This window comes from Stegastes partitus, unplaced genomic scaffold (assembly GCF_000690725.1).
Source record: "Stegastes partitus isolate 25-593 unplaced genomic scaffold, Stegastes_partitus-1.0.2 Scaffold1973, whole genome shotgun sequence".
Lineage (NCBI taxonomy): Eukaryota > Metazoa > Chordata > Actinopteri > Pomacentridae > Stegastes > Stegastes partitus.
This window is the reverse complement of record NW_007579704.1, coordinates 83,114-101,180: the sequence shown is the minus strand read 5'-3', so window position 1 is coordinate 101,180 and position 18,067 is coordinate 83,114. Positions and strand designations below refer to the sequence as shown.

The 18,067-nt window shown below is 40.6% G+C and overlaps 2 protein-coding genes across 3 annotated transcripts; both read right to left on the bottom strand.

The window, feature by feature from the left end:
• Positions 1-920: 920 nt before the first annotated feature.
• Positions 921-7,811, bottom strand: LOC103373414 (polymeric immunoglobulin receptor-like). 2 transcript variants are annotated; one of them, XM_008303299.1, is made up of 9 exons: positions 7,747-7,811; positions 7,255-7,581; positions 5,590-5,910; positions 5,156-5,455; positions 4,081-4,167; positions 2,673-2,765; positions 2,230-2,328; positions 2,069-2,133; positions 921-1,363 (listed from the first exon to the last, which is right to left on the bottom strand). In XM_008303299.1, exons 1-9 carry the CDS (start codon positions 7,781-7,783, stop codon positions 1,199-1,201), a joined length of 1,494 nt encoding a protein of 497 aa, XP_008301521.1. In that variant the 5' UTR covers positions 7,784-7,811; the 3' UTR covers positions 921-1,198. The 2 variants fall into 2 exon arrangements, with proteins under 2 accessions (XP_008301521.1, XP_008301522.1); XM_008303300.1 differs by lacking the exon at positions 4,081-4,167.
• Positions 7,812-12,198: 4,387 nt separating this feature from the next.
• Positions 12,199-17,557, bottom strand: metrnlb (meteorin like, glial cell differentiation regulator b). Its single transcript, XM_008303298.1, has 5 exons — positions 17,177-17,557; positions 16,014-16,197; positions 15,716-15,935; positions 14,398-14,457; positions 12,199-13,042 (listed from the first exon to the last, which is right to left on the bottom strand). The coding sequence occupies exons 1-5, from the start codon at positions 17,269-17,271 to the stop codon at positions 12,726-12,728; spliced, it is 876 nt and encodes a 291-aa protein (XP_008301520.1). The 5' UTR covers positions 17,272-17,557; the 3' UTR covers positions 12,199-12,725.
• Between the last annotated feature and the right edge of the window lie 510 nt (positions 17,558-18,067).

Sequence of the window (18,067 nt, the reverse complement as noted above, 5' to 3'; positions counted from 1 at the left end):
GCTGTCAGTGGAGTAAAAAGTAATACTTCCTTAGAATTGTACTTCAGTACAATACCTGGGTACATTTACTAGAGTTCCTTGACACCACTGCTGCAACCTCATGAGTGTCTAAACTGTCTTTAGTGTAACAGCTCGACAGCACCAGCAGAGGTCTCAGTGTGGCTTCTTACTAACAGGCTCTTGGCAGTCATAGGAGCATTTAACTACTGTAACCTACTGTGTATGTGTTGTTTTTTTCTCTTCTGTGTGTTTTTACTTTATTATAGTATCACACACTGTTTGAATAGGGGAAAAAAAATCATGAAAGTACCATTAATACTCACTTTCAAGTACAATCTCAGCATTCAAAGTCCCATTTAGCCAGAAGTATAGAAGGGATATCAGTAAAAGAAAGCAAAAAAACAAAACAAGCGACTGCACTATTATTGTATACGACAGTATTACTGTAACTGTAACTGCTTGTTATACTGTTACTGGCAATTTAGTCTTTATGAGAATTTCGAGGGATCAGTCCACCTAGAAATCATGAACATCTGATGAATGAATAGAATGCTTTTATTGTCACTATACACATGTACAGTGAGATTGAGAGAATCTTTTTGCAAGATGGCGGCGGAATGACAAAGAGAGTCACTTCAACACTATCTTTTTATTTTATCTATTTTTTAATTATAGTATATTTGTGCTTTTGAAACTTTACAGTGCATTTTTCACATTTTTAATCACAGTGTATTTTGCACTTCATCATGCATTTTGAACCTAACTACATTTTTCTCATTTCTTATTTTTTTTTGTATTGTGGTGGTGGTCGTGACTTTAGTCTTTCTCTTTGCTACTGTAAAAACAGAGGTTCCCCTTTGCGATCAATACAGCATTTCTATTCTATTCTATTCTATTCTATTCTATTCTATTCTAATGACTGAGTTTGTTATGGTTCGTTCATTTATTCACTTTTACTATTTACAAGCAGTTAACTTACATTTAAATGGTACGGCTGAAATTTCACACTATATCCACAATTTCATACAAGAAGTGCAGATGGTCATCAACATACATACTAACTATATCTTCTGTTAACAATGAAACAAATATGGATCAGAAAGAACAACAAAGTCTTCAGTAAGACTCATGTAATTGTTGGATCACAGCAGTACATAAATTTGAGTTGCACTGCTGTTCATGCTGAAGACAAAACAATTCATCTGTTATTGGCTTTATGGAAAGTCTGATTACAGTAGATGTCTTCTGTGATGTTTTCATAGTCCGGTTGGTCGTCATCTACGTCGTCATACTGAAAACAGGGGCTCTGCTGTCTGGATTCCCTCTGCTTTGAGTACCTCACAACATCTTGATTTTCATAAATCTGTAAAAGAATCAAGCAATAAACAGAAAAAGGTGAATTTACTCACTACACACCAACACAGAGGCCACAGGTTTTATGGACATATTTAGAGTAGAATTTTGTCATTTTATTGGACAGAATACAAAACAACTAAGAATGCTGCTCCTAAATGGGTCATTAAGACACAAAACCAAAAAATGTATACAAAAATGAATAGAGTACATAAATAACCAACATTAAAATCTAACACGAGAAATAACAGCTACATCAGCATGCTGATTAAAGTATTGCACAGTATGACACAAGTTTGAATTAAACTCATTGCACAAGTATATGGATATGAGATATCCACATATTAAGTACAATAATTTTGCCACATTATCAACAGACCCCAGAAGCAGCCTGAAAATCAGTCAGTTGGTCAATATATCCGTACTGTACTTTTCTCCCTTGCAACGCATCATCTGACAAACTGATTAAACTTCAGTAGTGATTTTAGCTCATACCACTGTCTGCTAACAAGTCATACTTGATGGCTCTAAGGAGGTTTTTAAGCATAGCAAGATGCAAACATCAGCAGACCAACATGGTCACAGTGGTAATTTAAACACACATTTTAAGATCTGCCATAAGCAGGGTGTTGTGGAATGTGTTTAGCACATTCGTGTATAATGTGAGAAACAGGATGTGTCCACTAGCAACGCTTTTACACTTTTGTTTTCTTACATCTGCTCCACCCGTCGCTTCCCCTGCAGCTTCAGGTTTGTTTCTGTTTGTGGCGACTCCGGCACCTGCAGACGAACATTAAAAGACATGGTCACACAGTTGTTTGGCGTGCATGCATTTGTGTGCTTAGTCTTATGCAAGTGTTTCGATGTAAGACATACCTTGCCCTTTAGAACATTTGTATTTGTAGACAAAAACCAAGGCCAACGTCAGTATGAGCAGTGCAGCGGACACCGTGAAAACCACATAGAGCGCTGCGTCTGAAAAACAAACCAGAACGGAGTACAAATCTACACTTCCTGAAACCTTACCAATGAAATAACAGCAGAAGTAGCTGCAAATAAAAGCACTGTGGCCTCACAGCTTTAGGTGTTTTTAAAAAAATATATATTTTTTTATCACAGATGCACAGAACCACAGCTGGTTCTATAGTTGGAGGGTTATTTCTTTGACTTACACTCACTCCCTGGTGACTTACTCAAATCGAAACTATAAAAACTCAACCACAACCTGAACTGAAACCAAATGGTAACCCTACATAAAAAAAGGGTGTACACACACACACACACACACACACACACATATATTCTATATATATATATACCTTTAATATGTTTGCCAGAATCATGTGTTGAATTTGTTTCAGCAGTTTCCACAGTGATGGCAGAGATCACAGAGCTGGTCGGCTGCAGAAAGACTGTCAGAGAAAAACATTATTTTCAGCCACTTTTTCAGCAGGGCCCTGGGGATAGCATTGTTTTTTCAGTCAGTTGTTCAGTTTATCACTTTGGTTCACACTGAAATCTCTAAACAGCATTTAGATAAGATGAAAACAAATCAAATCAAACTTTATTTGTATTGCACTTCTCATACACAAAGTGCTTTACAGTGTTTAGATGCCTTGACATGAGAAGGTTTCTTTACCACACTGATCCTCAGAGGATGATCCACTGCCTATTATTTCAGGATGCCAGTTTTTCTTTTGTGAAAAAAATCTCACATCTCTTTGTTCACTTGTTTTCACTTTGTCCAGTCATTTGGAAAAAAAAAAACAAAACCTAATGACATTAAATTAATGTACTATGAATAGAACAATGGTTGATTTGCTATGTTAGACTATATGGCCAATTTTCCTTTTCCGTTGAAGATAATGATCTTAGAAAAAAGACGGTCGCTTGATGTGGACATTGAGAGGCCAGAAAAATGCTGTCGGTTGCCTTTCTGAGTTCAATCAATCAACATCTGTTCTCTCTGGCTTTAACCAATCAGCATCAAGAGCTGCTCAGCAGTTCAGCTGCTCAGAATGACCTTCCCTGGCCCTAAAAGAGTTTGTTCTCACATATATATGTATATATACATGCATATACACTGTTGCCCATAAAGTTGGAATAATTTTTGTTTTCAGACACATTCCTCTTTTTATTTCTATTTATACACATCAGTAATCACTTTTGAAAAGGTGCAATGATGACATATTGAGTCCCAGTTACGAGGTGAAACAAATTCTGACCTCTGGATCTGACTGAAGAGTGGGACGTCCTGCCCATTGATACCATCAGCAAGCTTGTGGACAGTATGCCACGATGTCTTAACGCACTGATCCATGTCAGGGGTGGCCGTACTCAATATAAGTGACTAAGTGACAACTGAAAGAGTAATACTTGACATTCTAATGCAGGAAATCCCCTTGAATATGTGTTTCCTGTTAAATTGACCAAGGTTGAAAAATTGAAGCAAAACCCTTAATCTATTTGTTCAATACCCCAATTTCATTTGAGCCTGAATATACAGTTTGTGAAAGTTCACTGTGGTTTAGTTTTTACTGTGACATGTATTGTATGTACATTGTGAAATCAATAAAGTTTTGAGAAGATATACACTTTATCTATCAAGAAAAAATCGCATTGTCACAATCATTCCATGACAAGAGGTAAAACAAATAATTTATTCCAACTTCATGGGCAACAGTGTATATATACTTTTATATATATATATTTATATTGCATATATACCTTTCGTAAGTTTGCCAGAATCAGGCGTTGAAATTGTTTTGACAGTTTCCACAGTGATGATCACAGAGCTGGTCGGCTGCAGAAAGACTGTCAGAGTAAAAACATTTTTTTAGCCACAATGGCAGCAGGGCCCTGGGGATAGCATTGTTTTTTTTCAGCCAGTTGTTCAGTTTATCACTTTGGTTCATACTGAAACCTTCAAATAGCACTTAGATGCCTTGAGATGAGAAGGTTTCTTCACCAAACTGATCCTCAGAGGATGATCTGCTGACCGTCATCTTGAGCTGCCAGTTTTTCTTTTGTGAAATATCTCAACAACTGATTACATTTTCCACAGACACGGACACTCACCATCAGCAAGTTAGATTTTTACTTTGTCCCGTCATTTGGAAAAAATAATGGCATTAAGTGTCTTTCCACTGCAGAATGTATGAATTGAACAATGGCCGATTTGTTATGTTAAACTTCATAATTTTACATTAGAGAGAAGACTGTTGCGTAACAACGACATTGTTTGGCCTGAAAAAAGCAGTTCAGCTGCTCAGAAGTACCTTCTCGGTTCTACACTGGCAGTTCTTACAGTCACAACACACAGAAAGAATCAAAAAGTTTTCTGTATGGAAAAAGGGTGATTAGATTAGTAAATTAACATTTATTTACTAAATACATTAGAACAAGTGCACCATCAGGAAGGGGGTGCTGGCACGCTGTAAAGCCACGCTGTTTTTAGCACCTAAGGTCAGATAAATTGATAATGTCAACAAAAAGGGAAACCATACATACAGCAGGTCCAAGAGCAAGTCAGTAAAAATGTTGAAACCAAGGTCTAATTTGGCTACTGACACCCTAGAGGCAGCATGCGTTTAAATTTTAGGATTCACTAATTCCCTCGGGCCTCTTACTGGTCTTATTTATTTATAGCTAATCCCCTGCACTTAGTGTGAAACCACAGAGTCTGCAGTTTTGTCATTATTTGAATCAACTGAAGGAAACTCCACCACTTGTGTTTATACAAACATGATGTAACTTACACCTGTATTCTTTTAATTCTCTTACACATCTGCGCTGATCTTACCTACTGACAGCTGAATCTTGGTGTAATTTCCAACACTCCACTGGCGGTCTGAACCACACCAGTACGTCCCAGCATCACCCGCTTCCAGGTCCGAGATGGTCACCAAAAACAAGTTGTTAGAAACGTCATACTGCATCGTGAACCTGCTCTGACTCGTCACCATGTCTGTGCAGTTGTTGCGGTGGTCTCCCTTACAGAGAAACTTCATGTTATTTCGATGATGAGGCGGATAAGGACACTGAAAAGTCATTTGCTGTCCCACAATGCCACTCATCTCCTTTGACTTCACACAGCACCAATCTGTGGGACAGAAAGAGCAAAAACGATCTCAGAATTACCAAATGTTCAACTTTCTTGATCTCTGTTCGACAGTAAACTATGCTTCCTTTGGGCTGATTCACATTATGTAAAATGTACTGAGGTTTTACTGTGACCTTTCACTTCCAGCTCAGCAGCAGAGAAAACATCCAGTCCGGTGTTTCTACGGACGCCACAGAGGTATGACCCAGAATCCTTTTGGGTCAGATTGCTGATGGCCACTGTGAATTTTCTGGACTCCTTGTCATCAGTTAGAGCGTACTGTCCCCTTTGTTGTTGGTCAGAGGTGATCAGTGCCTGCTGCAGACATGTGGACGGCTGCTTCCCCCTGCAGACGTACTTCAGGTTGTTCTGGTTCTCAGAATCATACGAACAACCGAAGGACGCCGAACCTCCCTCATGACTTTGGATTTGAACCACATTGTCACAGCAGCTGTCTGTCAAGAAGATAGACGAAACCAGAAGACACATTTTATAGCTTTACAGACAGTTCTACAGCTCTGAAGACAAGACTTAGGTTTTATATTCAGCTTATTGTTTCATGTTTTACGGTTCCTTCAATAATGTGCTCTTCGACGGTGATCTCCCTCCACTATCCATCGTTTACTGTTCTGCCTTCAGGATCACACTGTAAATCACCAAGTCATTGGTTTTCAGTAGATTCATAAGAGCTGTTTAAAGTTGTTAATTTTTTTTCACATCATCTGAGATTTAAATAGGGGGTTGAATTAATTTAACGCGATGTAAGTGCATCTATATCATTCTTTTATGGACTCATTGTTTCTTAAAGGTTTATCTGTCTGGAGTCTGTCCCAGCTGACTCAGGGTGAAGGCAGGGGACACCCAGGACAGGTCACCAGTCTATCACAGGGCTACACTTAGAGACAGACAACCAAGCAAACTCACATTCACACCTACAGACAGTTTAGAATCACCAATTAACCTCAACATGTTTTTGGACTGTGTGAGAGGAAGCTGGAGAACCTGGAGAGAACCCACGCTGCACGGAGAGAACATGCAAACTCCACGCAAACCGGCAGCCTTCTTGCTGTGAGGCAACAGTGCTAACCAACTGCGCCACCCTGCAGCCCAATGTAAAACCAGTTTAGGTAAATTAACTTGCGAAAGCAAGGTATTAAGTTGCATCAATGGCTACAGACTTGTTTTGCTTTTTACGTTAACTAGATTTAAGCATTTTTTCTACATTTAACATCAAAAAATTACAGTACGTAGCATCTGTGTGTTTTGAAGACTGACTTCAAAATTAACCTTAAAAATCATTAAAATTATTTTAATTATAATGAAAAGAATAATTTAATTTTACAAGGAGACACAGTACGTGTCTGTAATGTCTTTTGTTTCAAACTGCAAAAAACAAGAATCTCTGGGGAGTTTTATCACTTTACCAAAGCATCCTGGACAGTCTAGTTTTGTTTCTTCTAAACTCAATTTAAGATTTGAGTGAACTTCCAGCTATCCACTCATTATTTTAAGCCACGGTGCCTCAAGATATAAGAAGTAATGCTTATAACTTTTATTGCGGTCTGAAAATAATTTTTAAAAATAGACATTTTAAGTTCAATGAACTGGAAATTAGCAAAACTTATATACAATAGAAAAGGTGTGTTGATTTGACCACATTCCTTTATGATGTTTTCCAGTGTAGCAGTTCTGTATTTATTCAGTTGCCATTTCTTGTAATAACTACATTCGCAGTGTTTGCATTTGTGTATTATTTTTTCTTGATATCAATGTACATATTAAATTGTAGGAACTTTTACCTTGTTTTATCTCCAGGCTGACTTCTTTATAGATATCTTTCCCACTCCTGGTCACCCCGCAATAGTATTTCCCAGAATCCGAAGCACGAAGTTCAGAGATGGTCACAGTGGCCGTTCGTGCCTTTTTGTCGTCATAGATGGAATATCTGTTCTTCTCTGTTACTGCTGTCGTAATAAGAACATCATCCCATCCACAGTTGTCCTTGCACAGGTACTTCTCATAATCCTCGTAGCCCTGACCATAGCTGCAGGAAACATTCACATCTCTCCCCTCGTATCCAAACACACGGATCAAACCTGCTGCACTGGTCAAAGCACTCAGAGCAGCTGTAAAGGAAAAACAACACGAAGAAGGATTTTAACTTAGGCAGTCATCCTAGCAGTGTCAACAGCAGTAAAAATGAAATCATAATGTCCAATAACTGGTTGTGTTTTCCTGTTGTTAGCATTACTTCTAAAACAAACTGACTTCAAATACGCTAAAGAACTTACTGTAGCAGGTGAAGAGCAGGTTGCGAAGGCGCCTCATCTTTGTTTGACTTCAAAGAAACAGAAACCTAAAAGGACGGGTTTTGAATGTTGAAAATGTGACACCCACACTGTGTGTGGCCACGCCAACATCGATGCCTCTCACTTCTGCATTTAGATGAGCAGTTTTAAACTTTCACACAGTTACATTTATGATGACAAATTCATCTCTTGTTTTGTGAAAACTTTGAGCTAGTTTTACAATTACTCTGAATTAGGAGTTGGGAAATATGAGATGTGTTCACTGTCAGTGATGGTAATACGAAGAAATCAACTCAGATGTGTCAGATTTAATCTTCTCAATGAATTTAGTGTCTGCGTCAACAAATATCTATTATTAGTTTCTAGTTGGTGAATTTGCCATTGCACTTCATGTTGCTGCCACAGAAGGGCACTCCAGCCTCATATCCAAAGCCACAAAGTACATGAACAATGAAACAGTAAGTGACTTATAATCTGCATTTAAAGCTGGTGATACAATTTGTTTTGTTTTGCCTTTGTTCCTGGCTTGAAACCCATTCTTCCTTCATTTAAATCTTCAATGGCACAGTTAAGAAACTGGTTCAGAAAGTTGTCATTGCACTTCAATTTAATATTTTTCCTGTAGCGAAAACCTGGATAATATAATTTGTAAGGAGAACAAAAAAGAATAACATCTAATTTACTGATCTATCGCTACGTTTTTGTAATTCTTCATTTTTAAGATTTAAAAACTGGATTTACTGATGGCCAAAACTCCCTTTACCAGTCCTTTGAAGTCTCTTAATAACTTCAAAAGGCGTTTCTCCAAGATTACTTGGGCTGTTTGACCATTTTAGAAATATTCAGCATATCTACATATATCAAGATTTTTAATAAATTAAAAATATGTTGAATTTAGGTGTTTTTTATTTTAGGTTTTCCTTGAAAAAGGTTGCTACAACATGTATGTTTAGAATTCTGTCGCTGCTGCCTAATAACAGAATAATGCAAGCAAATTGTGAAAGTGCCAACAGCTGTAAGCAACATTCACTCAATTAGGTGTCAGCATAACATTTCCTTAAATCAAACTCCATCATAAACCTTTCTCACGAATGTGCTCATAAAGGCATCAGCCTGTGAACAGTATCATCAGCTATTTAATCAGTTTCATAAGGCTTCTTTCCCCATGCACGGGAAAGAGGAAGAACCAACTTCTGATGCACACATGTTGCTTTGATTGCCACGCGACACAAGGAAGGATGGTTGTGATAGCTCATTTTGCAAGTAAGAAGCAGAGCTATTTCTGTACTCACTGACAGCAAAGTTCAATTTCTGCATTCACAAATATCATTTAGAAGAGCTCTTGGATATTGCTCACGTCAGTATTACAACGCGTCAACAAAAGTAACTTTTAACAGCCCTTTTAATAGTTATTAATTGACAAAAGGCTTTTTATTACTCATTTTTAGAGATAAACAGGACAACTAACTTTTATCTAAGATCTGCCTTCAAGAATAAAAAAATCACCTTTTTCTTTATTTTAAAATCTGCGTGTGAACTTCATTAAGAGTATCAGTCTCTGTAAAGACTGGCCACATGTCACATCCTCTGGACCCTCTTTAGAAACCAGACATACTTACAACCAAAAATATTGTGCCACCATGTAAAACTACTGACCCCACCCTGACCAGTGCATTATAAAATGCCAGTGGCGGTGCACAGTATGTGGGTGGAAGCATGCATGTGTATTTTCCCTGAGCTCAGCCATTCCCTCGACTCCAGCTGACCGCTCAGCTGTGCCTCTCGCATACTGCAGCACAAACTGTTTCCATATCTCACACACTCTCACACCGAAAGGTTACCATTAAGACCCCTGTGCGGAGGGATAAGTGTGTCCCGAATTAGCGAGGATGCCAAGGCGAGCTGGGCTGTTGCCAGGGTGGGTTGCCAGGGGGTGTTGGGTGTTGCTCGGGTGGGTTGGGTTTCTGCAGTGTGGCCTGCTTGCATGTCGGCAGTGCGCAAGGCGCGTGTGCTGTGGTCTTCTCGGACTACAACCCAAGACAAACACACACACACACAAACACACACTTGGTCCGTAGTATGTAGGGGGGACTGTTATTTAAAGGTGACCCACTCAGGTCTCCTGGATCTATCTAAAACCTTCATGCTATGTGTTCATGCCTACCTCTGTTACTCTCTTACTTTCTTCCTCTCACTTATTTAAATTCAATGAGCTTTATTCACTCACTCAAGCAACTTTTGACAACTAGGATACAAATGAGTTTGAGTGTTTATTCACCACAAAGAGCCTCTACTGCACCCACTGTGCGTTAGCTGTAAGCTATCTAGCACCATCTGTGTGTGTGTGGGTTCGTTTCTTTCGTGTACAATTAAGTGAACTCAGCACAAACATTGTAGATGTTTCCCTGCAGTCTCTCCTGTTTTCCCTCATGTTTCTGTACATTTATAAAGCACGTGTAAAAGCTCTGGGATACGCAAAGGTCACACCGGGTAAAAGTAGCGCTTGGCAAATTCAGGTCTCCTTGCATTTCCATTAACTGTGAACGCTGCTGCCTCTGCAAGTCGCTTTGCTTTCTTTCTGTCTGAACCATAAAAGTCAGATATCTGAGTCTCTGCTGCTTCAGTGTTGACCAGACTTTATTTAATCTAGTCCTGCCGCGATTGATGACATTGTTCCTGAACATGCCTATTTGAATCATCATCACTGAATGTTTTAAACCAACAAGTTTGTTGACATTTGTTTTCAGTTAATTGCAACTCATGCTTTTCTTCTGTATCACTGCATAATTGCTGTGTCATGACGTCAGTTGTTTTTGGCTCCAGTCATTCGTCGGGTGCACTCAGACCTAGAAAGTATGGAAGCATTTCAAATTATCACACAACAAAAAGGCTTTAAAAAAAAAAAACACACACACACACATATGCGCTATCGTGGAAGAACAGCAAACTCACCTGAAACGTCTCTTTGTTAATATGAAGAGCTTTTTTTTATGGCTTTTGTCCCCATAGCTGCTGCACATCTCAAAGCTGCTCAATACAGCCACAAAGCTCAAAACTAAAAAATAAAATGAACTGACTGATTGGTATCATAGTTCATTTTTAATCTAGTGCACCAACTTTATGATTTAATGCATCAATGAACTGCTGGTGTCCTTTTAAATGTTTGAGAGAGCCCAGCAGTACATCTACAGGCCTGCAGTGTTTGTCTGATTCTCCGTGTTAACACCTACACAGACATTACTGACACAAAAAACACTGTCAAAACAAAAAAAAGTATGGTTCTGGTCAGAAAATAAGAATGGCGTATTTCATAGTATGTTGCAGGACTCGTGATTTGCCTCACCAGATCAAAGTGTGTGTGTGTGTGTGTGTGTGGGCTTGTGTTTGTACAGCTATCTTTGTAAGGACCACTAGGAGTTTTGCAGTAAGTAAGGACGGTCCTCACTTTCTGACACTCCTTCTAAGGAATGTTTGCGGTTTGGTTTTGGGGTTTAGGTTTGCAGAAGGTGTTTAGTTATGTTGGCTAAAGTTAAGGTAAATGCTGCAACATGTCAATGAATGTCCTCACAATGATAGCCAAACATGTGTGTGTCTGTGTGCTGAAAGGGGACATTCCATCCATTCTTGCTCTTCCTGAGGAAAGAGGGAAAGCATCACACACATACACACACACACACACACACACACACACACACACACACACGCACAACTGTTGACAGCAGGCGGAGGTGCACATACACCCCTCTAAGGCCATTCACACATCCGCCTCTTCTTTCGGCTCTCCACCCATCAGGCCCTAATCGTCTCCACCATCCCTCTGACAGTAGTGTTTAATTGTGACAGCCATCTATCATGACTGAACTCCACCATCAACTCCTGTAACTTCAGACACTTCTGTACTCTACAGATATATGATAATTCAGTCTTTCCTTAAGCCAGAGAAGAAGAAAAAAAAACATTCGCTATTGAACTGGACCTGCTTGGCTACTGTGGAAAATATAATTGCTTCTCCTTCTCCCACACAGCGGTGAATGGATACACACATGCGGGGAAAGAGGATGCCAACCAGAAGAGTGGCTCATCAAAGCTCCACGGGGGTGGCGACGCCAGCGCTGACGCACTGCTGCTCTCCTGCCAGCTAATGGTCGCTGAGCACTCATAATGGTTTTTTCTTTAGGGTAGTTAGGTGGATAATATGTCTTTGTTTGCGTCCATGTGGGCCAGCGGAGAGGCTGGTAACTTTTGGTCCTTTATTTTTTGTTCCTACTACGAGCTTCCCCCGCCACTTGTTTTTAATTATCTGCACGCCAACCACACCGAACCTCATTGTGCCGTGCAGTATGCGACATACACGGGTAGATTTGTCAAACACATCTATCTGAAGTTACAGTTTTGTTCATACTAGAACATGCACAAATGCAGACATAGACCACCTTCATCAACAGAAACACAGATGCCTTTTAATTTTCTGTCAATTTGTACAGACCCTTTTGAACTCAATAGCAAAACACACACACAAACTTATAAAGACTCACAGAGCTGCATACTATACACTTCTGTCAGAAGACTCCTAAATTTTACAAAAAGCTTTTTACAAAGCAAACTTTCATTTCAAGAATGAGCAGTATCATCAATGTGGGGAAAAAAAAAAGTTAACCAGTTAGGCACAAATTTAACTAATCAATCATTCATTCTCTGTCACTCATGCACACATTTATGCTTGCAGTATACATGACATTTCAGTTCAGCTGCTGAAACGTTCAGTGTCCAACTGTCCTTTCTGCTGCGAGGCAAAAATAAGCTGCACAGCACTAAAGAGAGTCTGGAGAAGTTGCCTTCAGTGATGACCAGGGGTTTATAAGCCCGCTTATCCCTTCTTGCTCGATCCCCCAACTTTCAACCTTCCTCGCTGACATTTTGAGCAACCCTCCTTCCTTTACACAAAGCCACGAGGAGATCTCTCAGTCTACGTCTATTTGACAGGGGTTTGTTCCCTCTTTCAGAGCTCTGATGTACAGACTCAGGAAGTCTTTGTAGCGAGGTGCACAGCCAAGCCAGGCTTCGCCAAAGTGGACAGAGCCAGTTAACAGGTACTCATCCTGGCCTGGATGTACAGCGCACTGTTTGGGAACGTTGACACGTCCCCGCCAGCTTCGTCCTCTGGCTCCACCCCAAGCAAACACCCCGCTCTTCTGACGAAACAGTCGGCTCAGAGTGACCACAACCGGGGAGTGTTTGTTGGTGCCCGACGCCACACCTCCAAAGACGCCGCTGCCAGCTACAGAGTCAGGAACAGGTGAGATAAAAAGAAGCAGATTCAGTAAATGAATCAATCAAACCTGAAATTAGTAAGGGAGAATGGAATCTGGACTAAATAACACTGGAAAGTAAATAAACAAAACCTTATTCATTCCAATACAGTTTGGATTTTGCTGTTGGTCTGATGAGTTCTGGAGCTATTGTATAAGTGACGTAACTGAGTTAATCTACTGACTTTATAGCTCAGGAATATTGGATGATCAATCACATTTAAGGTACCATTTTCTTTTAAATGCCAGCTGTGGTCACTGTTCAGTAACACATTTACTGTTTTGGCAGGAATTAGAAGAGAAAACTGATACCACTCTGATGTGTGTTTGCTAAATACGTAGCTGGAACCAGCAGCAGCAGCAGCAGCAGCTTGGATTAGTTTAGCATGAAAACCAAAAACAGAAGCTCTCTGAAGTCTTACAGAAAAAGTTCACTACATAACATGTCTGCCAAATGGACAGATACGATGCGTTATATCTTGTTTCCAGTTTTAAAGTTAACCAGCTGCTGGCAGTAGCTTTATATTTACTGCACAGACAACGTCTGGGCAAGAAACATAATAAGCAATACTGTACTTTTTCATTTTAAAATATTCTTTTAACCCTCTTAACCTGAAGCAGTTTTGGGGTGTTTTTTTTTCACATTGTACTCACTGGGGGCTCATTTTCAACTGAAATATGAAGCCCTGAACCTTTCTGGAGAAAGCCCAACCATGGCTTGAAGTAGAAACAACTTACACATGTTTCTTTTTGTGTTGTATGTCACAGTTATAATGACATAAATGAAAAAATAAAGCTGAATTTCTTTTTTTCTTTTACAAAAAATGAAAAAATGTGGAATCTAGTGCCTATAGAGGTTACCAATACTGCTATATGACTACATATTCTCTATATTTTACTGTTTACAGTTTTAATTTGTTAAAATAACACAGCCTGCAGCTCAGCCAAAGACTCCCTGAACCAATACTGTTGGTCACAGCTGAGTCTCTAATTACTTCACAGTTGTGACGAGGAGTGCACTTTTTTTTTTTCAACATGACATGGTTAACATTTTAATTTTCGACAAACTTTTAAATGTGATTAAAGTGATTTTGATGAAACATCCCATTTTTAGGTTTAGATTTCAGTAATTCTCTTGACATGATTTGCTCGAGGACAGGTGGAAAGTTGCAATTCTGGTGATTCTTTCCTATTTTATAGTTTCTGTCTCTGATAAATGATGTCATTTTGGCTTTATAAAAAAAAAGTGATAGCATGCCTTTTAAACCTGTCGGCAGGTTTTGGGGTTCAGAGGGTTAATGTGCACATCTGTGTATGTATTTACCAAAGTCGCTGGTACACACAGCCATGAGCACCTCTTCGTCTGAGCAGGGTTTGCAGGTGACTGAAACAAAAAACATAAAAATGACAAATTATTTGAACATAAAAACATAAAAGCTCTTATTTCAAAGACCCATTTCATCTTCCCTTGTTAGTTTGTGTATTATCCTATAAATTGGTTCACATTGTCTGTTGTTCTGGCTTTAAATGTGTTGCTTTGTGTTTTTTTTCCTTCAAAAATCGAGAGTATATGGTGAGTAAGAAACAGCAGGTGAGGGAAGAGACTTGAATCAGAGTATTAGCCCTTGACCCTGTCAGCTACAAAAACAGCCATAAAGCTTCCAGACACTCAGACAGGGAACTCCACTGGAAAGACTTTCTTCTCTGTCTACACTTTACCTATATGGGTGGGCTATACCCCAAACCCCCCTGCGTTGAGAAGCAGGCAGGTCTGTTCTTGATTGACAGCTGAGAGACGATGGGTTGACCTTTGTGCTTGACCCGAACAAGACCTTTTGATTGGCCTGCTTGTTTTCATACGTCTGGCTGACACCGGGGGAGGAGGGAGGTGAGGAAGTGGGGGAGGAGGGTGTCAGAAAGCGGCTGAGATGAAGAAAGTGTGAAACGGTAACGTGGCCTTTTCTTTCTTTTCTTTTTTTTCAGTCTGTCACCCTCACTTCTTGTCAGTGAACTGTGTCAGGCAACGAGGAGCTTAACAGACCATTTTAGCCAATTACCAGGAGGCTGTGGACGATTGAAACTGAAATTTACTAGAAACAGTTAACAGTGAACATTGAATCTTTTTTCAGTGGAAACAATGACCCTGTGACCTGGAAGTGTTTTGTTTGTTGGTGCATTTAAGCGCACAAACAACTAAATGTTGTTTACTGGAGAGCAGCGATTTCACTACAATGCCAGTTTGAAATGTTGTCCTTCAAACCGTTTCTAGCTCATCATTTAAAATCTAGATATAATTTTCCAACAACGCGTGGCTACAATTGGGTTTAAGCATCACCTGATTGCACCAAAAGCAACATATTCCCAGCTCACAACTTCAACATGACGCAATAATTACTTTAAATTTTGGAAATCACATGAGATTTGTGCAAAGAGAGAGAGCTAAAGTTTCAAATATACTGCGTGGTAAAAACTTGTAAGTGATCAATAAAAGTAAATACAGTGATTTAAATGTATAAAAACTAGCAGAAGGCTGAAGAATGTACTCAGTATCAGTGTTTATACAGAAAATCAACCTCTCTAGTGGAACAACTTTCCTTCCTAATGCAAATTACATAATAGAATACAATCAAAATGGCTGTTACCTAGACCAGGGTGCAGGTATGGGTACATGTGCGCCCCCGGCCCCTGGCTGGGCACCAGCTCATACTGGAAAGCCGTGATCCTCCGGCTGATGTCTGCCTGCGGGATGGCCTCCACAAAGAGAGCCCCCTCTGCCAGGCTGAAGCAGTGAACCGCCGCCTGGTCCTCATCCGCCAGCAGCAGCCTCAGATCCCCTGCATGCTCCAGGTACACGTGAGAACCCTGAACAAGCACAAAGATTTCTGATCAGAACTACTGCGATTCACCCAAACTCTAGATACACCGGAGCCAAAGCTCTACCTGGGAGTAAGTCCGGGGCTTGATGCACACATGGAGGCCCGACACGCGTCCTGACGAAGGCTCTACGTTGGGTCTCAGGTTGACGATGATGGCACCGGTGGGGTAGAGCCACTCCAGAGACCCCTGAGAGCAGCGGAGGTAGACCTGCTCCACGTCTCTGCGGTGAGACTCGTGGCTCAAACCGCTGCAGAGGAGAAAACAGACTTTTAAAAAGGCAAATAGAGAGGAGGAAATAAAACCACCAACATGACCGATATGAGGAGAATATAAAACACTCCTGAACACAGAGTTAAAGACACATACAGAGGGGGTTTAATGACACTCGTTAACTCTGGCAGCTGTCCCAAAGCCAATCCTTCACTTGTCTCTGATGTGCATAAAACTACCTCAACACCAGGAACTGATTAAGCAGTTAGAAGATTTGAGTAAACTTTACAACACAGAGTGCAAAGTACAGGCTTTCTTTTTTTTTATGACTTGGGGACTTGGAGGAGCGATCAAAGGCACCATGTGGCTGTATTTACTTAAGATTAGGAGCTGGAGCAGAGACATTCCTGTGATCAGAAATACATTGGTAAAAATCCTACAGGGGGCATTTAGTAGATGGAGTACTCTGGCAAAAACAAGTAAAGCATCACTCTTGTTCACGGATGATCTGTTGTTTTCTGAGTCATTTTCCTTTCTGAGAACAGTGACTGTTAAAAGATTCCGATGAATGCAACGTGGATTAATAATCAGATGTGACGTCAGTGCATTTCTCGATATTAACCACAAGTAAAAGCGCAATGCGGTCACACTCATCCCTGAACTTTCTTTCTAACTCATTTTCCGCTGACCTTCCAGCGCCCTTCCTGAGGATACCGTAGAATCTTAATTATACATGTGTGCGTGTAATTACTCCTTTGAGCCTGCACAGAATCCAGAGTAATGGACAACAGAAGCGGTTCAAAGGCGCAGCTTCTCTTTCACCAGTAAAAGCGACTCTTTCGGCAAATCCGTGGATTGAAGTCAAACGCACGGATCACTTCAAACACAGTCACACGTTTACTTTCGCACTTCTTTAACAAAATGATCCCCAACGTTCCTGAATGAACTGTGTGTTGCTTCTGTGAAATCAGCCTGCGATTCTAAACACAAACTGGCCAGGAATCCTCCATCCTCACCTTCCTCGCCAGCTACACTGGTCGCTGGAGTACTGCGCCACCGCCCGACACAGGAGCACAGCTGTGATCCACTGCGCAGCCCACGGCCGGAGCATGGTGGCCCGTCCGCCCCGGCGGTCACCGGATCCCGCACACCAGACCACACCAACACCGCAACACCAGCCAGCCAGCCAGCCAGCCGCCCGCTCCGCAGCTCCCGGTTTAAAAATATATAAGTATCCCCAAATGCGCCGCTGAGAGCGCGCAGGCTACATGTTCGGGTTCAGCCGTGGCAAAGGCTGCGTCCGACGGAGACAAACATCCTGAGGAGGAGTGCGCAGAAGGAGCAGAGTGCGCCCAGCAGCAGGACAAGAGGGAGACTGTTTGACAAACTTTCGCCGTGTGCGCTCCGCCGCGCGTCAGCGGGGACGCGTGCCAGCAGCTGACTGCGCTTGAGTGACACGCGAACGCTCGCTCCAAAAACCACTCCCACAGACCCACTGGAGAGATACGAGCACACGGAGCTCCCAGTTCAACAAACAAACAGCAGAAAGCCTGGACGCGGAATAAAGTGGTGCACTGTAAAAGAAAAAGTAAAAATAATTAAATAAGAAAGGTGAAAATCTGGCAGTGAGGGCGCCTGAAAAGACATGTTGAAGAATAATGGAAAGCTGTCATGTTCAGAAACTGTAAATACATCAAGAAAGACATGGTGAATATGTCAAGTACCTGTAAGATTATGAGAACTGTTTGTGGATGTTTTTTTAAAACAGTAAAAACTGTTTGGTCACACATTGTTCAAGAACAAATGACTTAAAAAAAAATCTAAAATACTGATTTTCAATGTAGCTATGTGTACAGTTCTGGCAAAAATTTATTTATTTATTTATTTTTTTTAATGAAGAGTCCACA

Excerpts from the sequence above, each read along its gene's own strand:
- LOC103373414 (XM_008303299.1), bottom strand. The coding sequence starts at position 7,783 with ATGAGGCGCCTTCGCAACCTGCTCTTCACCTGCTACA. Across the intron at positions 5,911-7,254 it reads CAGCCTGGAGATAAAACAAG|ACAGCTGCTGTGACAATGTG; the intron begins GTAAAAGTTCCT and ends TCTTCTTGACAG. Across the intron at positions 2,766-4,080 it reads TTCTGGCAAACTTACGAAAG|TCTTTCTGCAGCCGACCAGC; the intron begins GTATATATGCAA and ends TTTCTCTGACAG.
- metrnlb (XM_008303298.1), bottom strand. The coding sequence starts at position 17,271 with ATGCTCCGGCCGTGGGCTGCGCAGTGGATCACAGCTGTGCTCCTGTGT. Across the intron at positions 15,936-16,013 it reads AGCCCCGGACTTACTCCCAG|GGTTCTCACGTGTACCTGGA; the intron begins GTAGAGCTTTGG and ends GTGCTTGTTCAG. Across the intron at positions 14,458-15,715 it reads ATACCTGCACCCTGGTCTAG|TCACCTGCAAACCCTGCTCA; the intron begins GTAACAGCCATT and ends TTTTTGTTTCAG.